General features: G+C 38.6%; 1 protein-coding gene across 1 annotated transcript; it reads left to right on the plus strand.

Annotated features, from left to right (window-relative positions):
* Positions 1-1,784: 1,784 nt before the first annotated feature.
* vip (vasoactive intestinal peptide) lies at positions 1,785-7,692 on the plus strand. The gene is made up of 6 exons (XM_069144023.1): positions 1,785-1,893; positions 2,686-2,790; positions 3,389-3,493; positions 4,589-4,714; positions 5,366-5,477; positions 6,096-7,692. Exons 2-6 carry the CDS (start codon positions 2,696-2,698, stop codon positions 6,102-6,104), a joined length of 447 nt encoding a protein of 148 aa, XP_069000124.1. The 5' UTR covers positions 1,785-1,893; positions 2,686-2,695; the 3' UTR covers positions 6,105-7,692.
* Positions 7,693-13,601: the final 5,909 nt, after the last annotated feature.

Genomic DNA, 13,601 nt, shown 5'->3' on the forward strand with positions numbered 1-13,601 from the left:
GTCCGAACTTTTTTGGAAACGGGGTTGTATAACCCCAGAGGCATTATGTTTACACGACGTCATGGCAACTTTAACATGTTTGCTCAACGCAAATCAAAGTCAATAACTGTTTATCTCTTTAATTTAACTCCACTACCTCCTCTTTTGTTTTTTTTCTCAACTGCCACAGAAAGAGGTCATGCAGTCTCTCTGTGGCTCTCATGTCTAAGCCAATCATCTCCTTTGCTCTCCAGTGATATTGGCTAAATGGTCCACACTCATTTGGATGGATGGATGGATGGATGGATGGATGGATGGATGGATGGATGGATGGATGGATGGATGGATGAGGCGCCAGCCAACGTCACAGCTCTTTCACTGTGCTATTCCAGCAGAGCAAATCAGACTCATCAGGGACACTGTGGGTGGATTCAGAGACACTTCAGTCCTGTGCAATGCTCTTTTGTAAAAAGCCCAACACAACCTGAAATAGAAAACAAGAATCAATGTCTTGCAAACACTCTGTACAATGTTATGTATTTAAGGTGGTAATCTGCAAGATCCGTGTGTTCAGCGCTCACTTTGTGGTTATGAAGGAATGGCTATAAATGGCAGCAGAGGGATTTTGATAACATTGTTGTGGAATTAAGTATTTGTGTCATGACAGGACAATGCACGAGATAAAAAAAAAAAGGAAATGTTTATTGCTTGGGGGCACATCCTATTCAAGCCCATACATTGCCGCAAAATTCTAAATAATGAGGTCGATTCAAGGTGGGGTCCACACACTAAAGTAGGCCGCTGATAACCTTTTATAGGCCTTATAAAACCAAAGAAAAAAACATGATCACAAATATCCTGTTATATCATGTATATGTTAAAGAAAAGAACATTCTGGCACATATTCCTGTGTCTGATCATTTTAGATGAGTGAAGACTGCAAAACAGGTTCAATTGTGAACAAATCTCCACCTATTGTCACAAATGTCCATCAAAGTCATGATGACAACTGCAGACAGATTTGACATCTTGATTCCTCAGTAGGTAATTTATATACTAAAGCTGGACTATTTTATTGTGTAACAATCAGCATCATAGGCAATTATATGCCAACGATTCTTGATATCAACAGTTATTGTTGAGGCCTTTACCTGTTGAGTATAGACTGCCATTTTTCTGAGTCCTGCAGAGGTCATAATTTCCAGATGAAAATGGTTACTGTTCTGTACAATAAAATACAAAAAACAACAAAATATCACAAACTTTACATTCATAAAAAACATATCTAAGATATATAAAAAATATATTCACTGATTTAAAAATGTTGCCTTTTTAATGTCCATCAAGTCCCTATAATTATCAAGGAATCAAAAATGCACCCTCTTCTCCTATATTTTTTCATTCTTCTTCCTCTATCTTGTGTAACAGATCTGCTAAAAGTTCTGAGTTCCAGTCTGGGTGCTTTTAAAAAATGTTGTTTCCTGTCCATCTTCCAGCTTGTTCCATGGAACAGGTTGCACCTTGAGGAGCCACGAGGGAAATGATCAGATGAGTCAACGGCATCAACTCTGGCAAATAAGTAAGTTATTCCTGCGACTAATTAGAAGAAATAGAATGAAACTCCAAACTAATTTCACCATAGGCCTCTTTGCTTCCGACCGTGAGCAAGACCAGTGACGGAAGCAACGACTTACTGACGTCTCAGACCGCCGATGAATCTGATGTCCCCTCCTGCTCCATGAGAAACATCCAGGTGTATAAAACGGGCGCAGAGCTGAAGGCAAGCAGAAAGACAGAAAGAGAAACAGAATTAGGAAGCATCGGATCCGGAGTGTGGACATACAGCTACGGCTCAAGATCAGGACTCTGGACAGCGCAACGGAAACAGCCAAAGTCGACAACTTTAGAACACGTGTAAGATTTTCTATTTACCATTGTATTTAGTAACTATTGTTTTTGAGATTATTCTAGTTTCAGGGATTTTTTTTTTTTTTTTTGGGGGGGGGGGGGGGGTTTCTCTAATTAACCAATCGATTAATGTTAAGTTTTACGTCGAATAAAGCGCTCGTTGTGTGAATTGCAGCTTCTCCTCGGTAAAACAACAGCTTCTTATACTCGCTACTGTCTGCGCTCTGCTTAATCACGCATTGGATTGGGCTTTTTATCTGTCTTTGCAATGTTAAAATTCACCGTTAACTGAGACGTTTGACAAAGATCAATATTCTGGCAGTCGTTCTTAGGGAAAACACCCATCTGATTAGTTTGTTTTCTGTCGATGCTCCGGGGAAGTGAGGAGTAAATTGGTAAAAACAAAAACAAAAAAATCAAACAATGGAGGATCTGGGAAAACACGGAGGAGATTTTTACATTTCCAAAATTTACTCGGACTTACTTTTCTTCAAGCCGCTGGACACGTAAAATTGGTTTTGTGGTTTATAGTGCCAACAGAGCTGCAGCGCCTAAGTGTAGTCAAATATTTAGTCCTCTCCAGGACCGGCACCATGCGCAATTACGCATTGGATTCCTCCGCGTTCTTGTCTTCTCGCTGTCAAAAATCAACATGCAGTGGGAGGTTGTTATGGCTCAATATCCAAATTGTTCTGTGGAGTTTAACTGCTCCTCTATTTCTTCCATTTGTCACTACGATCAAGTGCTCATTGAGTTCCGGTTAGAACGAGAATAACCCGTCACCATTTCCATCCTCAGGTGTAAAGCGATGTTGCAACGGACCGGTCCCCACCTGCTTCTCCTAATAGCCCTGTGCAGTGTGTTGTACTCCCAGACTCTGAGTCTGCCATACACATCCATGAGGTGAGAGGAATCCTTTGTTCTTTCCAGCAAAAGCTGTAAAGAGGGACAGGAAAAGCTACCAGCGAAGTATGATTAGACATATAGGGAGGCATTTAAGCAGGTTTTACTTTGGACTCCTGCTCAATTTCATTCATCGAGGAGACGAAGAATTCTTGACTTTTACGCGTGTTATCTGACTGATGTCAGAATTATTTAAATTATTGTCACCGTGCTCCGGATTAGTTGATCACAGATCACATAAATGTGCAACAGAAAGAGAGAAAATTTAACTTCAAAGGAGGTGATAATTTAAGATCAGTCATCAGTATTTGATCTTCATTACCAGCCCTCTCACAGGGCTTACTCATGCTGTGACAAGATATTTGCATTTCACAATAACAGCAAATTTAGAACTCTTGCATAATTTAACGAATGTTGGTCAATTTAATGGTGAAATCAGAAAACATTTTGTGGCAAATATAGCAACTGTATTGTTCCTGTAAAGAAAACCGTCGCGCTTCCAGCTTAAAAATTATGATTATTATAAACAATACATCAGTAGAACTGAGGCTGTATTGCGCGTCTGTTTGCCTTACGAGCTCCCTATGATCCCGTGCAGACCGACGAGACACGCAGACGGTCTGTTCACCAGCGGATACAGCAAACTCCTGGGACAGCTTTCAGCGCGGAGGTACCTGGAGTCTCTGATCGGAAAGCGGGTCAGGTAGGTGACCACTCCGTCCGGAGAGTCCCGCAGACAGGCTCAGAACGAGGCTGAATGACGCTTTAGAGAACGTATTGATTATTTCTCAAAACCACATCGTGATATCCGAAACTTATAAGCACTTGAGGTCTGGGAAACAGAAAAGACTTCTCCATTTTTTTTTTTGAGACTGTCCATTGATAGGATAAAAAAAAAAAGAAAAGAAAATGCTGTATAGATCTGTCAAATCCAGACTAGAAGAAAAATTAGGAGGCATTTAAAATCTGAAGTCTTTCTTTTAAAAGGTTAAACCCAACTGTATCCTCATCTTTATCTGGCATATTGCACAATTTGCACATGAAAACAAGGAAATATGAGCCCAACCTGTCTCTATTGTCCAAGGTCTAAGCAACAGTGAATGCAGGACCTTTTTGATTGGAGCAGTTAAAAAGTTGACAGTAAAGAAGGGAAAAATAAGTGCCAAAAATGTAGAAGTCTAATGTGTCATCACTTGTTCTTATTCACTCGCAAACATTTTTTTCTAACTTTTGGTTGACCTATAAAGGAAAAAAAACACCTAATCCTCTGTTTTTTTAGTAGGATTTTGAATTCTACATGTTAGTTTGCTTCTTTTCTTATCAAATCACCACTTATAAATTAGCTTGAAAATGTGTTAATTACAGTCTTGATAAAAAAAAAAAAGTTGATTTTATTTCATTGAAAAATTCCTTAAGTCATAGAATCAAGTGAAATAAATTACATTAAAGCTTCAATAAACTGTAATATTTCCCTTTTTTTAAATTAACACATGCAAAGAGTAAAAATACATCATGTTTTTACTATTTTAACACCAGAAGATCTACTGACATTTACAATAAAAAAGAGCCGACCTGCTTGATGATGCATTTTGTAATTGGCCATTTCTGCTCCATCACATTATTGTGATACAGCCAGGAGCGACTTACACACACACACACACACACACACACACACACACACACACACACACACACACAAAGAGCAGATTAACATGAATCACAGATCCTTAATGACTTTGCATTGAAACCTGCTGCTCTCTTAATTGTGGCATCACTCTTTGTTGTTTCTTCTGTCCAGTGATGAGCTGATGGAGGAGCCAGTGAAGCGCCACACAGACGCCATCTTTACAGACAACTACAGCCGCTTCCGCAAACAGATGGCTGTCAAGAAGTACCTGAACTCAGTCTTAACAGGAAAGAGAAGGTAGGAATCTGTCCTCCTTACATTCACCTGTCCATTTACATGTTTCGCGCTCTCCTTTACATTGGCTGTACAGGCAAATAACTGTGTAACTCAGTGACAGTGCCTTCATGCAGAAAACAGATATTATTTGGCTTTCATGGCAACACAGTGTCTGTGCTTCAATAGTTTTAGTTTAAGATGTCTAAATCCCTTTGCTTTGGAGTTACACTCTCGCTGCCAGCTTGGTGCTCACTGGCGTCGCTAAATTTGTTTGAACAAAACAAGTTTGGTCGTTTGCAAGATGTTAAAACATTTTTTATGGATGAGAAGAAGCAGCAGATAAAAGAATGTTCACACTAACTTTACAACTCCAAGTTGGTGGGTATTGCTTCTATTTGTTAATCAGGTTAGCGTGGTGGCTGGAAATTAGACTAACCAATAGTTTTAGTTTAAGGAGCAGTTTAAATGATAAAATTGAGAATGTAGTGGACAGTTTTTTGGCAACAGTTTAGATCTAAAACAAAGCGCGATTCAACAACTGCACTGCCCACTTTTCCCCCTGGATATACTCATAAAGCAATTTTGATGGACAATGGGTGAAGCAAAAATCAATTCACCCCTCGCTAAGCCTCCTTATACTCTTCCCCCCTGTCATGTCAAATAAAAACACAGCCTAGAAGATCCTGGAAACAGCGACCCAGAAGAGTCCAGGGATGAACCCAACACCTTCCAGGAGAGCTACGACGACATCAACGTAGACCACCTCTTAAACAACTTTCAACTGGTAGGTACAGACATGAACCCGGTGGCCCTATCAAACATAATGCATTTCTTACACAACCTAACCTAATCTTAACCTTCCCAACTCTACGCCTGACCCCAATCAATACTCTAAAACAACCAAACTTAATTTGCATTTTAACCCTGACGACCAACATGTCCTGTAACTGTGGGTCAAACACTCAAAATGATCCCTGCAAAAGATAAAAGTTCAAGAGAACACAATGACATGGTGACAATGGACCAATATTTCTGATGTAACATCCACACAGCTCAAAGAGTGAGAAAAGATGGCACACCACCAAAACAAAATCTGCCTCGAAAATGTTATACTTTCTAACGACAAAAAGCAAGCACAAGTACAAGAACCTACAAAAAAACAAGCACTGCATCACACATCAGAATACAAACATTTGATAAGAAAAGGTTTAAAGGAAAGCTGCCATTAAGACCTCTGTGAAACCTTAATGATACACAACTTTTACAACAAAACTGTAACTGAGCGAATGTAGGGAAATGAGGTGGGAATATATTACTATATTAATACTCCATTTCCAGTTTTTCTACATCAATAACATCCTTCTTCTCTGTCCATTTTCTCTCCTGTTTTTGATTTCTGCAGCCACTCTGAGGAGGTGCCCGTGCTCAAGTCAATACCTCAAGTCATCCTCATGAAACCGCTCATTCCAAAAAAAAAAAACTATTAATCCAAAGGACATTCGAAAGTCAGATCAACCAACGATGATGTGTTCTCCAATGTGGTTATCTATCTGTCTGTCCACCCAGTACATGTTTACACTGTATATATACCGTATATATGCACACGATACTTATCACTAAAGACTCTTTCGGCCGCACTGAGCAACTTGCGTGTCCATGTGCAGTTTTGTTTGATTAGCATTTGAAGACGGCAACTGGCAACCGATAAACATAAACATAAGGACCACATTTACTTAAAAAAACCAAAAAAAACATCGCTGAAGTTTCATTAACTTTCAATGGAACCATCAGCAGAACAGTTTTTTAGCCTTACCCATTGAGTTTCTGTAGATAATTTAAGCTTTATTAAGCAACATGTAACTTAGGATAAGTCCGATAAAATTCACGGATTTACCCTCACAAAATTTCCATTATCTTTCAGTGGAAAACATGTCCAACAAATTTTCAATGGAAAGCTATATCCATAAGCTTGCCTTAGAATTTTCACTTTGTAGAAATTTAAATGGCACAAATTGTACTTTTAAATACTACGAAGTCATGGCCCCATTCACTTTTATTACTTATATGATTTTGAATTTAACTGAATATTTGTCACATTTTGTTTCAAAATGTCCAATCAACTTTCATTTTAAACACTGACTGTCAATGGAAGAACATTTACTGTCAACAGAGTAACTTTCCCACTGAATCCCATGTACTTTATTTCCAAATGCTTGTCAAATTAACTTTCTAAAGAGAAGCATCTGTGTGATTAAAATCTGACTTGTTTTAGTTCAATTTCCATTTACCTTCAGTGGAGCGTTGTACAATTGATCTTCAATGGAACAAATACTATGAGGTTTCAGTGAAATTACTACTTGATGAAAATGTCAATACAACATTTATTACATTTTGTTTCAAGATAAGTGTTGTTCTATGAATTTTCAGTGGATTTCTCATACTAATGTTTAATGGTACAACTATTGCATTCAATTTGATTAAACGGTTAAACATTCAACCTGTTGGAACAGCAATGGAACAGCATTCATTTTTAAGTATTTTGTTAAAATTTTTTCATCCCTTTATCTTTCAGAGTAACATTGGCTGGATTAACTTTAAATGGACCATCTGTCTGACTTATTTTTGTTAATTATAGCACCATTGGCGTTCAGTGAAATCACAGAATCATAAATATTCTATTGCCCCGTTCACCATGAATAGAACAATAGTTGTATAGTTGTTTAGTTGGGAAAATAAATGAACTTCTGTTAAATTAAAATGAGACAGTTGTCCCATTCATTTTCAATGTGGCAATCATGATCTGAGTGCGGACCGAGTTGTTTCAGAGAATCCATACGTGGTCTTTTGATGAGAAAAAGGAGATTCATGGGGAAGAGGAACACATTTTGAATGGACAGATGCATATAATCACTTTATACTATTTAACATGTAGAGCAAATAAGTTATAACTGTGGATAGACCTGCCTTTAGCTCATATAGTGATGTACACCACTCACCAAATAAAAGATGTTGGTTTATTTTTCAAAGCTGAGTCGTTTTGTCTGGCTGATTGTTTGATGATTAAAGAGATCTGTAATCAGTGTCTTTTGCAAATATAAGATCCAAAGTTTTAGGACACATTCGTTTTATCAGTTTGGCTTTTTTTAAGGTAAAATCTTTGCTATTTAAGCTGCGGCTATTCTCTGTTTTGACAGTTTTACTTGTAAAATCTATAGTATTGCGTGTTTTCAACAACATGTCACAGGTTTTTAGGTAAGAAGTAGCATAAAGACCAAGATGAGACCGAAATCTTGACACATTAAAATCTTTAAATGTTCAGCAACCTTTCAAAAGGAAAATGCCTATATTTTATGTATATATAAGTATTGTTTTTGACTATTTTTTTAAATTCAGCTGGTATAATTGGTGTAAAACAAGGTCAACTAATCAGACTTTCTTAATGAAAAAGGATATAGTGCACATGACAACATGTCGACATACATGAGTACAAAACAGCAAGTGGCCTTTACATTTTCCCCGTCAGTGTCAGCTGATTGACATAAAGGCTCGGTGACACTGACACGAAAACCCTGAAACCAAACTGAGTGCATTTCTTTTGCCTCAAAAATCTCCTGTATTTACAGAGGCATGTTTTAGTTTTCCCTGGGAGCATTGTCTGAGGAACCTGTCAGGAAGTATTTTGAAACATAAATTTAAAAAAATGGCTGTATTCATTTTTCCTCACTTCCTCTAAAATAGTCTGTAAGAGGAGATGCATAACAGTAAGGTTATGGCCGGATTAACCTCCTGGAAGGCCTCAGGGTTGAAATTTGCCCCAACTGATCTTTGCAATGGTCAGTTTCAGTTTAATTATTCCCCCAGGTACCCACAGAGCAACCAGCTTTCACCGTTTTCTGTGGGGTGTTGACATTTGAATAGGTTCATTTGGTCTTCAATATTTCCTGATATTTACACACTTAAAATGGTTGGTTGCAGCCTCACCGTATTTTTGGATTACTACCTTGCCTCAGAGGTTTTCTTTGTATTCATTACTTGAAACACAGAAAAGCTATTTGATAAAACAAAGTGCAGTCACTATAAAATAAAATAAAGATCCTAAAACTATATTTTGTCCTTCATCAGGTCACAAGAAGGAGGATGGAGAACCTGGCAAACCTAATATTCTCCTTGAGTGGTGCCAATTTCCCCCCAAAATAAAATGAATTATGTAGATAAAATATTATCAAGAACCCAGGTTGCCAACTTTGCCTGCCTGGTTGCTCCTCAAGCCTCGAGTAAGACAAAATGAGCTTCAGCACCATGGACAGCGTCACTTGGGCATTACCTCAGTTTGCTGGTACAAAGATGAAAAGGAGAGTCAGCAGATTTGTTTCTCACTGTATATGTCTCAAACTATTTCTCTGTGTATTTCTTTAGGTTGTCATTTCCACTGGTTACACAGTTTTTCTCACTCCAAAAGATTAAGAGCTGAGAAACACATGGTATGTCACTCTCTAAAAGAAATGTGGCATAAGGCAACTGACCAAAATAGTCTTTAAGCTACTACCTTTCTCCAAAGTGCAGCTTTGTTTAACAACACGGATCAACAGTTTACTGACATAATCAAACTGCAGCCTCAGAATGAATGTAATATTACACCTTTACTTCCTATTCAGCCAGACTTCACAGTTTTAGTGAAAGTAGGTTGCAGTCGATAATGGACTGCAGGCCAGTTTGTGTCATGTCTCAAGGTGTAAAAGTGGCCGTGCTTTCACTCATGTTTTCATGCTTCAAACCATTAGCAGACTTCTCACTCATGCAACTGTGACTTTCCACAGCTCTGCTCATTAATGGCCCCTACTGCAGGACGAAAAGTTTACCAGAGACAGGATGTAGGAAGTTCAAGAATAAAGTTCTCTCTTCAACAACTTTCTGACTACAAAGCTGATGATTTCACATTTTTGGACCCCACATTCTTAATAGCAAAGTTAAGGTCATCGTCTGTGACATTCCTGTTCTGCAGAAAAGAAAGTTTGCCCTGTAAATTATTTTTTTGGATGTGATACACTTCATGGTTTTTGTCACAAAGTTCTTGTTTTGTGGGCTACAAATTTTCCAAAGATGGAGTACTTCGGCAATTTGGACATCATGCCATCTACAGAAAATAGCATCAATTTAGACTTGCATATGTAAATTGTTGTTGCCATCTACTGGCAAGGAAAGTAACAGCCTCTGCAACACCTTTACATCTCACATAGGTAATGCTATTTTTTATGATCATTAGCATTTTTTGTGTCCTCAAGCAAGTCCCAAAATAAATTGGAGAACGGGTTTCCTCCAAAAGACTAAATTCTCGTGTTTAATAAAAATGCAGTTGCTTAATCCCCGTTGTGACTCATTTTGTTTACAAGTGTCAAAATGGCAGCAGATATTTGACTCATAAATGTCATAAGCAATGTTCTGCAGGGCCGGAAACACGTATGATGATTTTATAATCAGAAGCCAAAGTGTAAATGGCAGACTCGAAGCTGGAGTACAGTTTTTGAAAAAGGAAAATAAAGATAGATAGGATTTGAAAATACAGGTCAGTACACACTTCAAATGCACATGCAAGCATGCGCATGCCTTTCAGGTCGGTGGGGTGGACTCCGCCCTTGACCCTCCGTTGCTCTCTCCATGACTTTTGTGCAGGCACACAATGTCCGCAGTCGCCTCTTTTGGTGGAAACTGGGGACCAACAGTGTGCTTACAACACAATGGTTGCAAAAGGAGTATTTAGTAAGTAGTAGAAGATTTTTTTCTTTTGCGAAAATAAAATTTACTTTTACATGTTTTAATCACATCAAATAGCCTGCACATTAATAGCGTGTGGTTATGTTTTTGTACATGTCTATGTGTCTGTGTGTGTGTTTGTATGTGTGTGTGTGTGTGTGTGTGTGTGTGTGTGTGTGTGTGTGTGTGTGTGTGTGTGTGTGTGTGTGTGTGCGCGCACATATGTCCACTCTTCAGGACATTTGTGATTACTGCCTGCTTTGTGGATAGGCTTCACTCATTAACTATCATCACTGCGTATCTTAATGGACCAAACAGAGTAAAAATAGACAGAGAGAAAGGGCGGCAGCCTTTTAACACCGAGCACTGTGTGTGTGAGTGTGAGTGTGAGTGTGTGAGTGTGAGTGTGAGTGTGAGAGTGTGAGTGTGTGTGTGTGTGTGTGTGTGTGTGTGTGTGTGTGTGTGTGTGAGTGTGAGTGTGAGTGTGAGTGTGACTGTGTTCGCTTAAACTGAGCTCTTCCTTCCACGCTGAAAAACTCAAGTACCTCTGCTGAAGATTGACATGCATCTTCAAACTCACAAATCAAGTCACTCATAAGATCTTATTTTCATGTCTTTCTGCATCAATTATCACTCATAACAAAACAATATGTTGCAAAGCTGTACCCGAATCAGTTTGTGACAAATCACACAGAAATAAGTCTTTATTGGTTTAAGCTCCATCTAGTAGCTGTTGTAGAGCTTTCGAGATGGAGTTTGCCCCGTTGCGACTGATTCGTTGTTCAACTTTACTTTGTTTTCTCATCACTTCATGAAACGCTCATCCGTGTTTGCTGAAAAGTTGAAGTTCAGGTGTGACTCTTGACCTTGGAATCAACTATTGGTAGAACAATCTCACCACAGGGTTAATTTTTTTAACAATAAAATAGAATAATTAAATTAAAACTAACTAAACAATAGTGCAAAGTTTTTTGTTTTTTGTTTATACTTAAACAACCAAGAAAAACAGACAACAGACAACATTTTATTGTTGTGTGATGAAATGATGAAAGGTTTGGGGTTTTTAAATGAATAATTAAAACTGAAATCCAATATCTGAGCTACACTAAGCTAATTGTTTACTGTGTATATGTGGGAAAAAAAATTCCCTCTGGCATGAATGAAGAGGGAGCAAAAGGAGAGCGGAAAATGTCCAGAAATATAAAAGGGTATAAACACTTGAGGCACCACAAACTACAAGCCTGCTCACAGCCCAGCAGTGAACTTAACATGATTGTTGTGCCCTATTCTTGATTCACGTCCTGCTTCATTCTCGTTTTACTGGAGGTGCTGGAGTGACAGCTTCATTTCGGGGCTTTTACAGTTCAACTTTGGTGACATACGGCCAATTGACTTGCTGAAGTCACTGCACATCAAGATCATCAACCTGACAAAACACACAGCTCACACGTTCCGGATGTTGCCTTGTCATACAACAACCCCCGCTTTCTCTGTCCTCGGGCTGAAATGAGCTATTTATGTGGGGGAAAAAAAGAAAAGCAGAAAAGGAGTGAACTTCAATGGAGGCGCAGATAAAACGCCACAAATAGAAAATCTGCCATCAGGAGGCTTCAGCTCCAAACCTGCATGTTGTGTTCAAGTCACTGCGATGCCTGGAAAACACCTGTTTATTAACACACAGATGTGACAGCTGGGCTCTAATGACTTTTACAATTAGCAGCGGGCCTGATTGGGTGGAGGATGTGTCACGGTGCAGGAGCCGATCAATAAATCTGCCAGATAAATGATCCTGAGACGCCGAGGGAACGAAAGGCCACAGCGCAGATTAATCAGCGGCAGCCGCAACCGCAGCTCCATCAGCAGCTCGGACGTTTCACAAAATGGGCCATTTAGTTCCATCATCGTGACATCACGGCTCTCCTCTCTCTTATAGCAACACATCTGTGGCTCGACGGCACTTTGTTTCTGCAACATGACAACGGACACGCTCACTGAAAACACACACAAGTTTCAACACAATCGTTGCTCCCCACCATTCCTACTCATCGGATGCGACTTCCCAAACATCTGTGTCAAGTCTCTCAAGTTTTACGTCCGTGGTGAAATCGCAAATGCGCCCGGACCAGTGGTCACAAAAACATGTGCAACTCAGGTGCCGATGTTGATCGAGTGATGTGACGTTGTAACTGTGCTCTTTTCATGCACAACAGGAACAGTCTCAGAAATGTTTTATTGCCCCTATACAAGTTATTTAACTATGCAGCATTGTCTCAAAGCTCAAAATACTTCACTCATATTTTTGTTTTTTTTTCTCTGTACTATATACAGTATACCGAATTTCCCCACTGTGGGATTAATAAAGTCAAATCTAATCTAATCTATATATATATATAAATATTTACTAGTGTATAATAATACATATGCTGTATAAGTCAGTTCTTGTTAAAACTGATCGGTTCCCAGACAAACAGCCCCGGCCAAGAAATAGTCCAGCACATAACATCCTGTAAAACCACAATATATCGGGGTTTACTCTTCAGTTTTTACATAAATCAAGCAAATAACACACATGTAACACATTAGTGTTGAAGTTATGGAGATCATGACCAAGACCAGAGAGTATCCCGATAGTTTTGCATCCAATTACGACTGTTGATTTCCACTGAATCCCAAACCGACATGCTGAGAGCTTTTAGCGCCCTCTGTGGGACCAACACGTCTTAACACCTAAAAGACACCACCAGCTACCTTCGTCATCACGGTTAACAGTAATAAATGTTAACGTGTGAAACGGTCGCATTTTAATTTGAATTATAGGCAACAAAACCGCTTGGTTGGATTTAGGAAAATATTTTTTTGTCACGTTGTAATCAAAATTAAAACAAGATATGCCCACCAGATCCTTTTGGGAATCGTTTCAATATTTGATATCTGATAATTAGAAGGTATATAATGATGTTGTATTTGAAAATATAATGCAGCATTAAAAAAAAAGAAAAGGAAATGACGTATGATAGCCTGATTATTATGGCTAAAGAAAATGCATTCGCAGATGTAGACTCACTAATATCAGACCAAGAATGAGTTACAAAATTTGAAGAAAACATTTACATGTATAAAAATCAAACAAGCCTTGAATAGTTATAAAAAAAATTTA

This window comes from Embiotoca jacksoni, unplaced genomic scaffold (genome assembly GCF_022577435.1).
Source record: "Embiotoca jacksoni isolate LCO1_2020_lvr unplaced genomic scaffold, fEmbJac1.0.p SCAF_12, whole genome shotgun sequence".
Classification (NCBI taxonomy): Eukaryota; Metazoa; Chordata; class Actinopteri; family Embiotocidae; genus Embiotoca; species Embiotoca jacksoni.

What these genes read in the sequence shown, in the direction of transcription:
- vip (XM_069144023.1), top strand. Translation starts at nt 2,696, where the DNA reads ATGTTGCAACGGACCGGTCCCCACCTGCTTCTCCTAATAGCCCTGTGC. An exon ending in CTGCCATACACATCCATGAG is followed by an intron (nt 2,791 to 3,388) that starts GTGAGAGGAATC and finishes GATCCCGTGCAG; the next exon opens with ACCGACGAGACACGCAGACG. An exon ending in CTGATCGGAAAGCGGGTCAG is followed by an intron (nt 3,494 to 4,588) that starts GTAGGTGACCAC and finishes TCTTCTGTCCAG; the next exon opens with TGATGAGCTGATGGAGGAGC.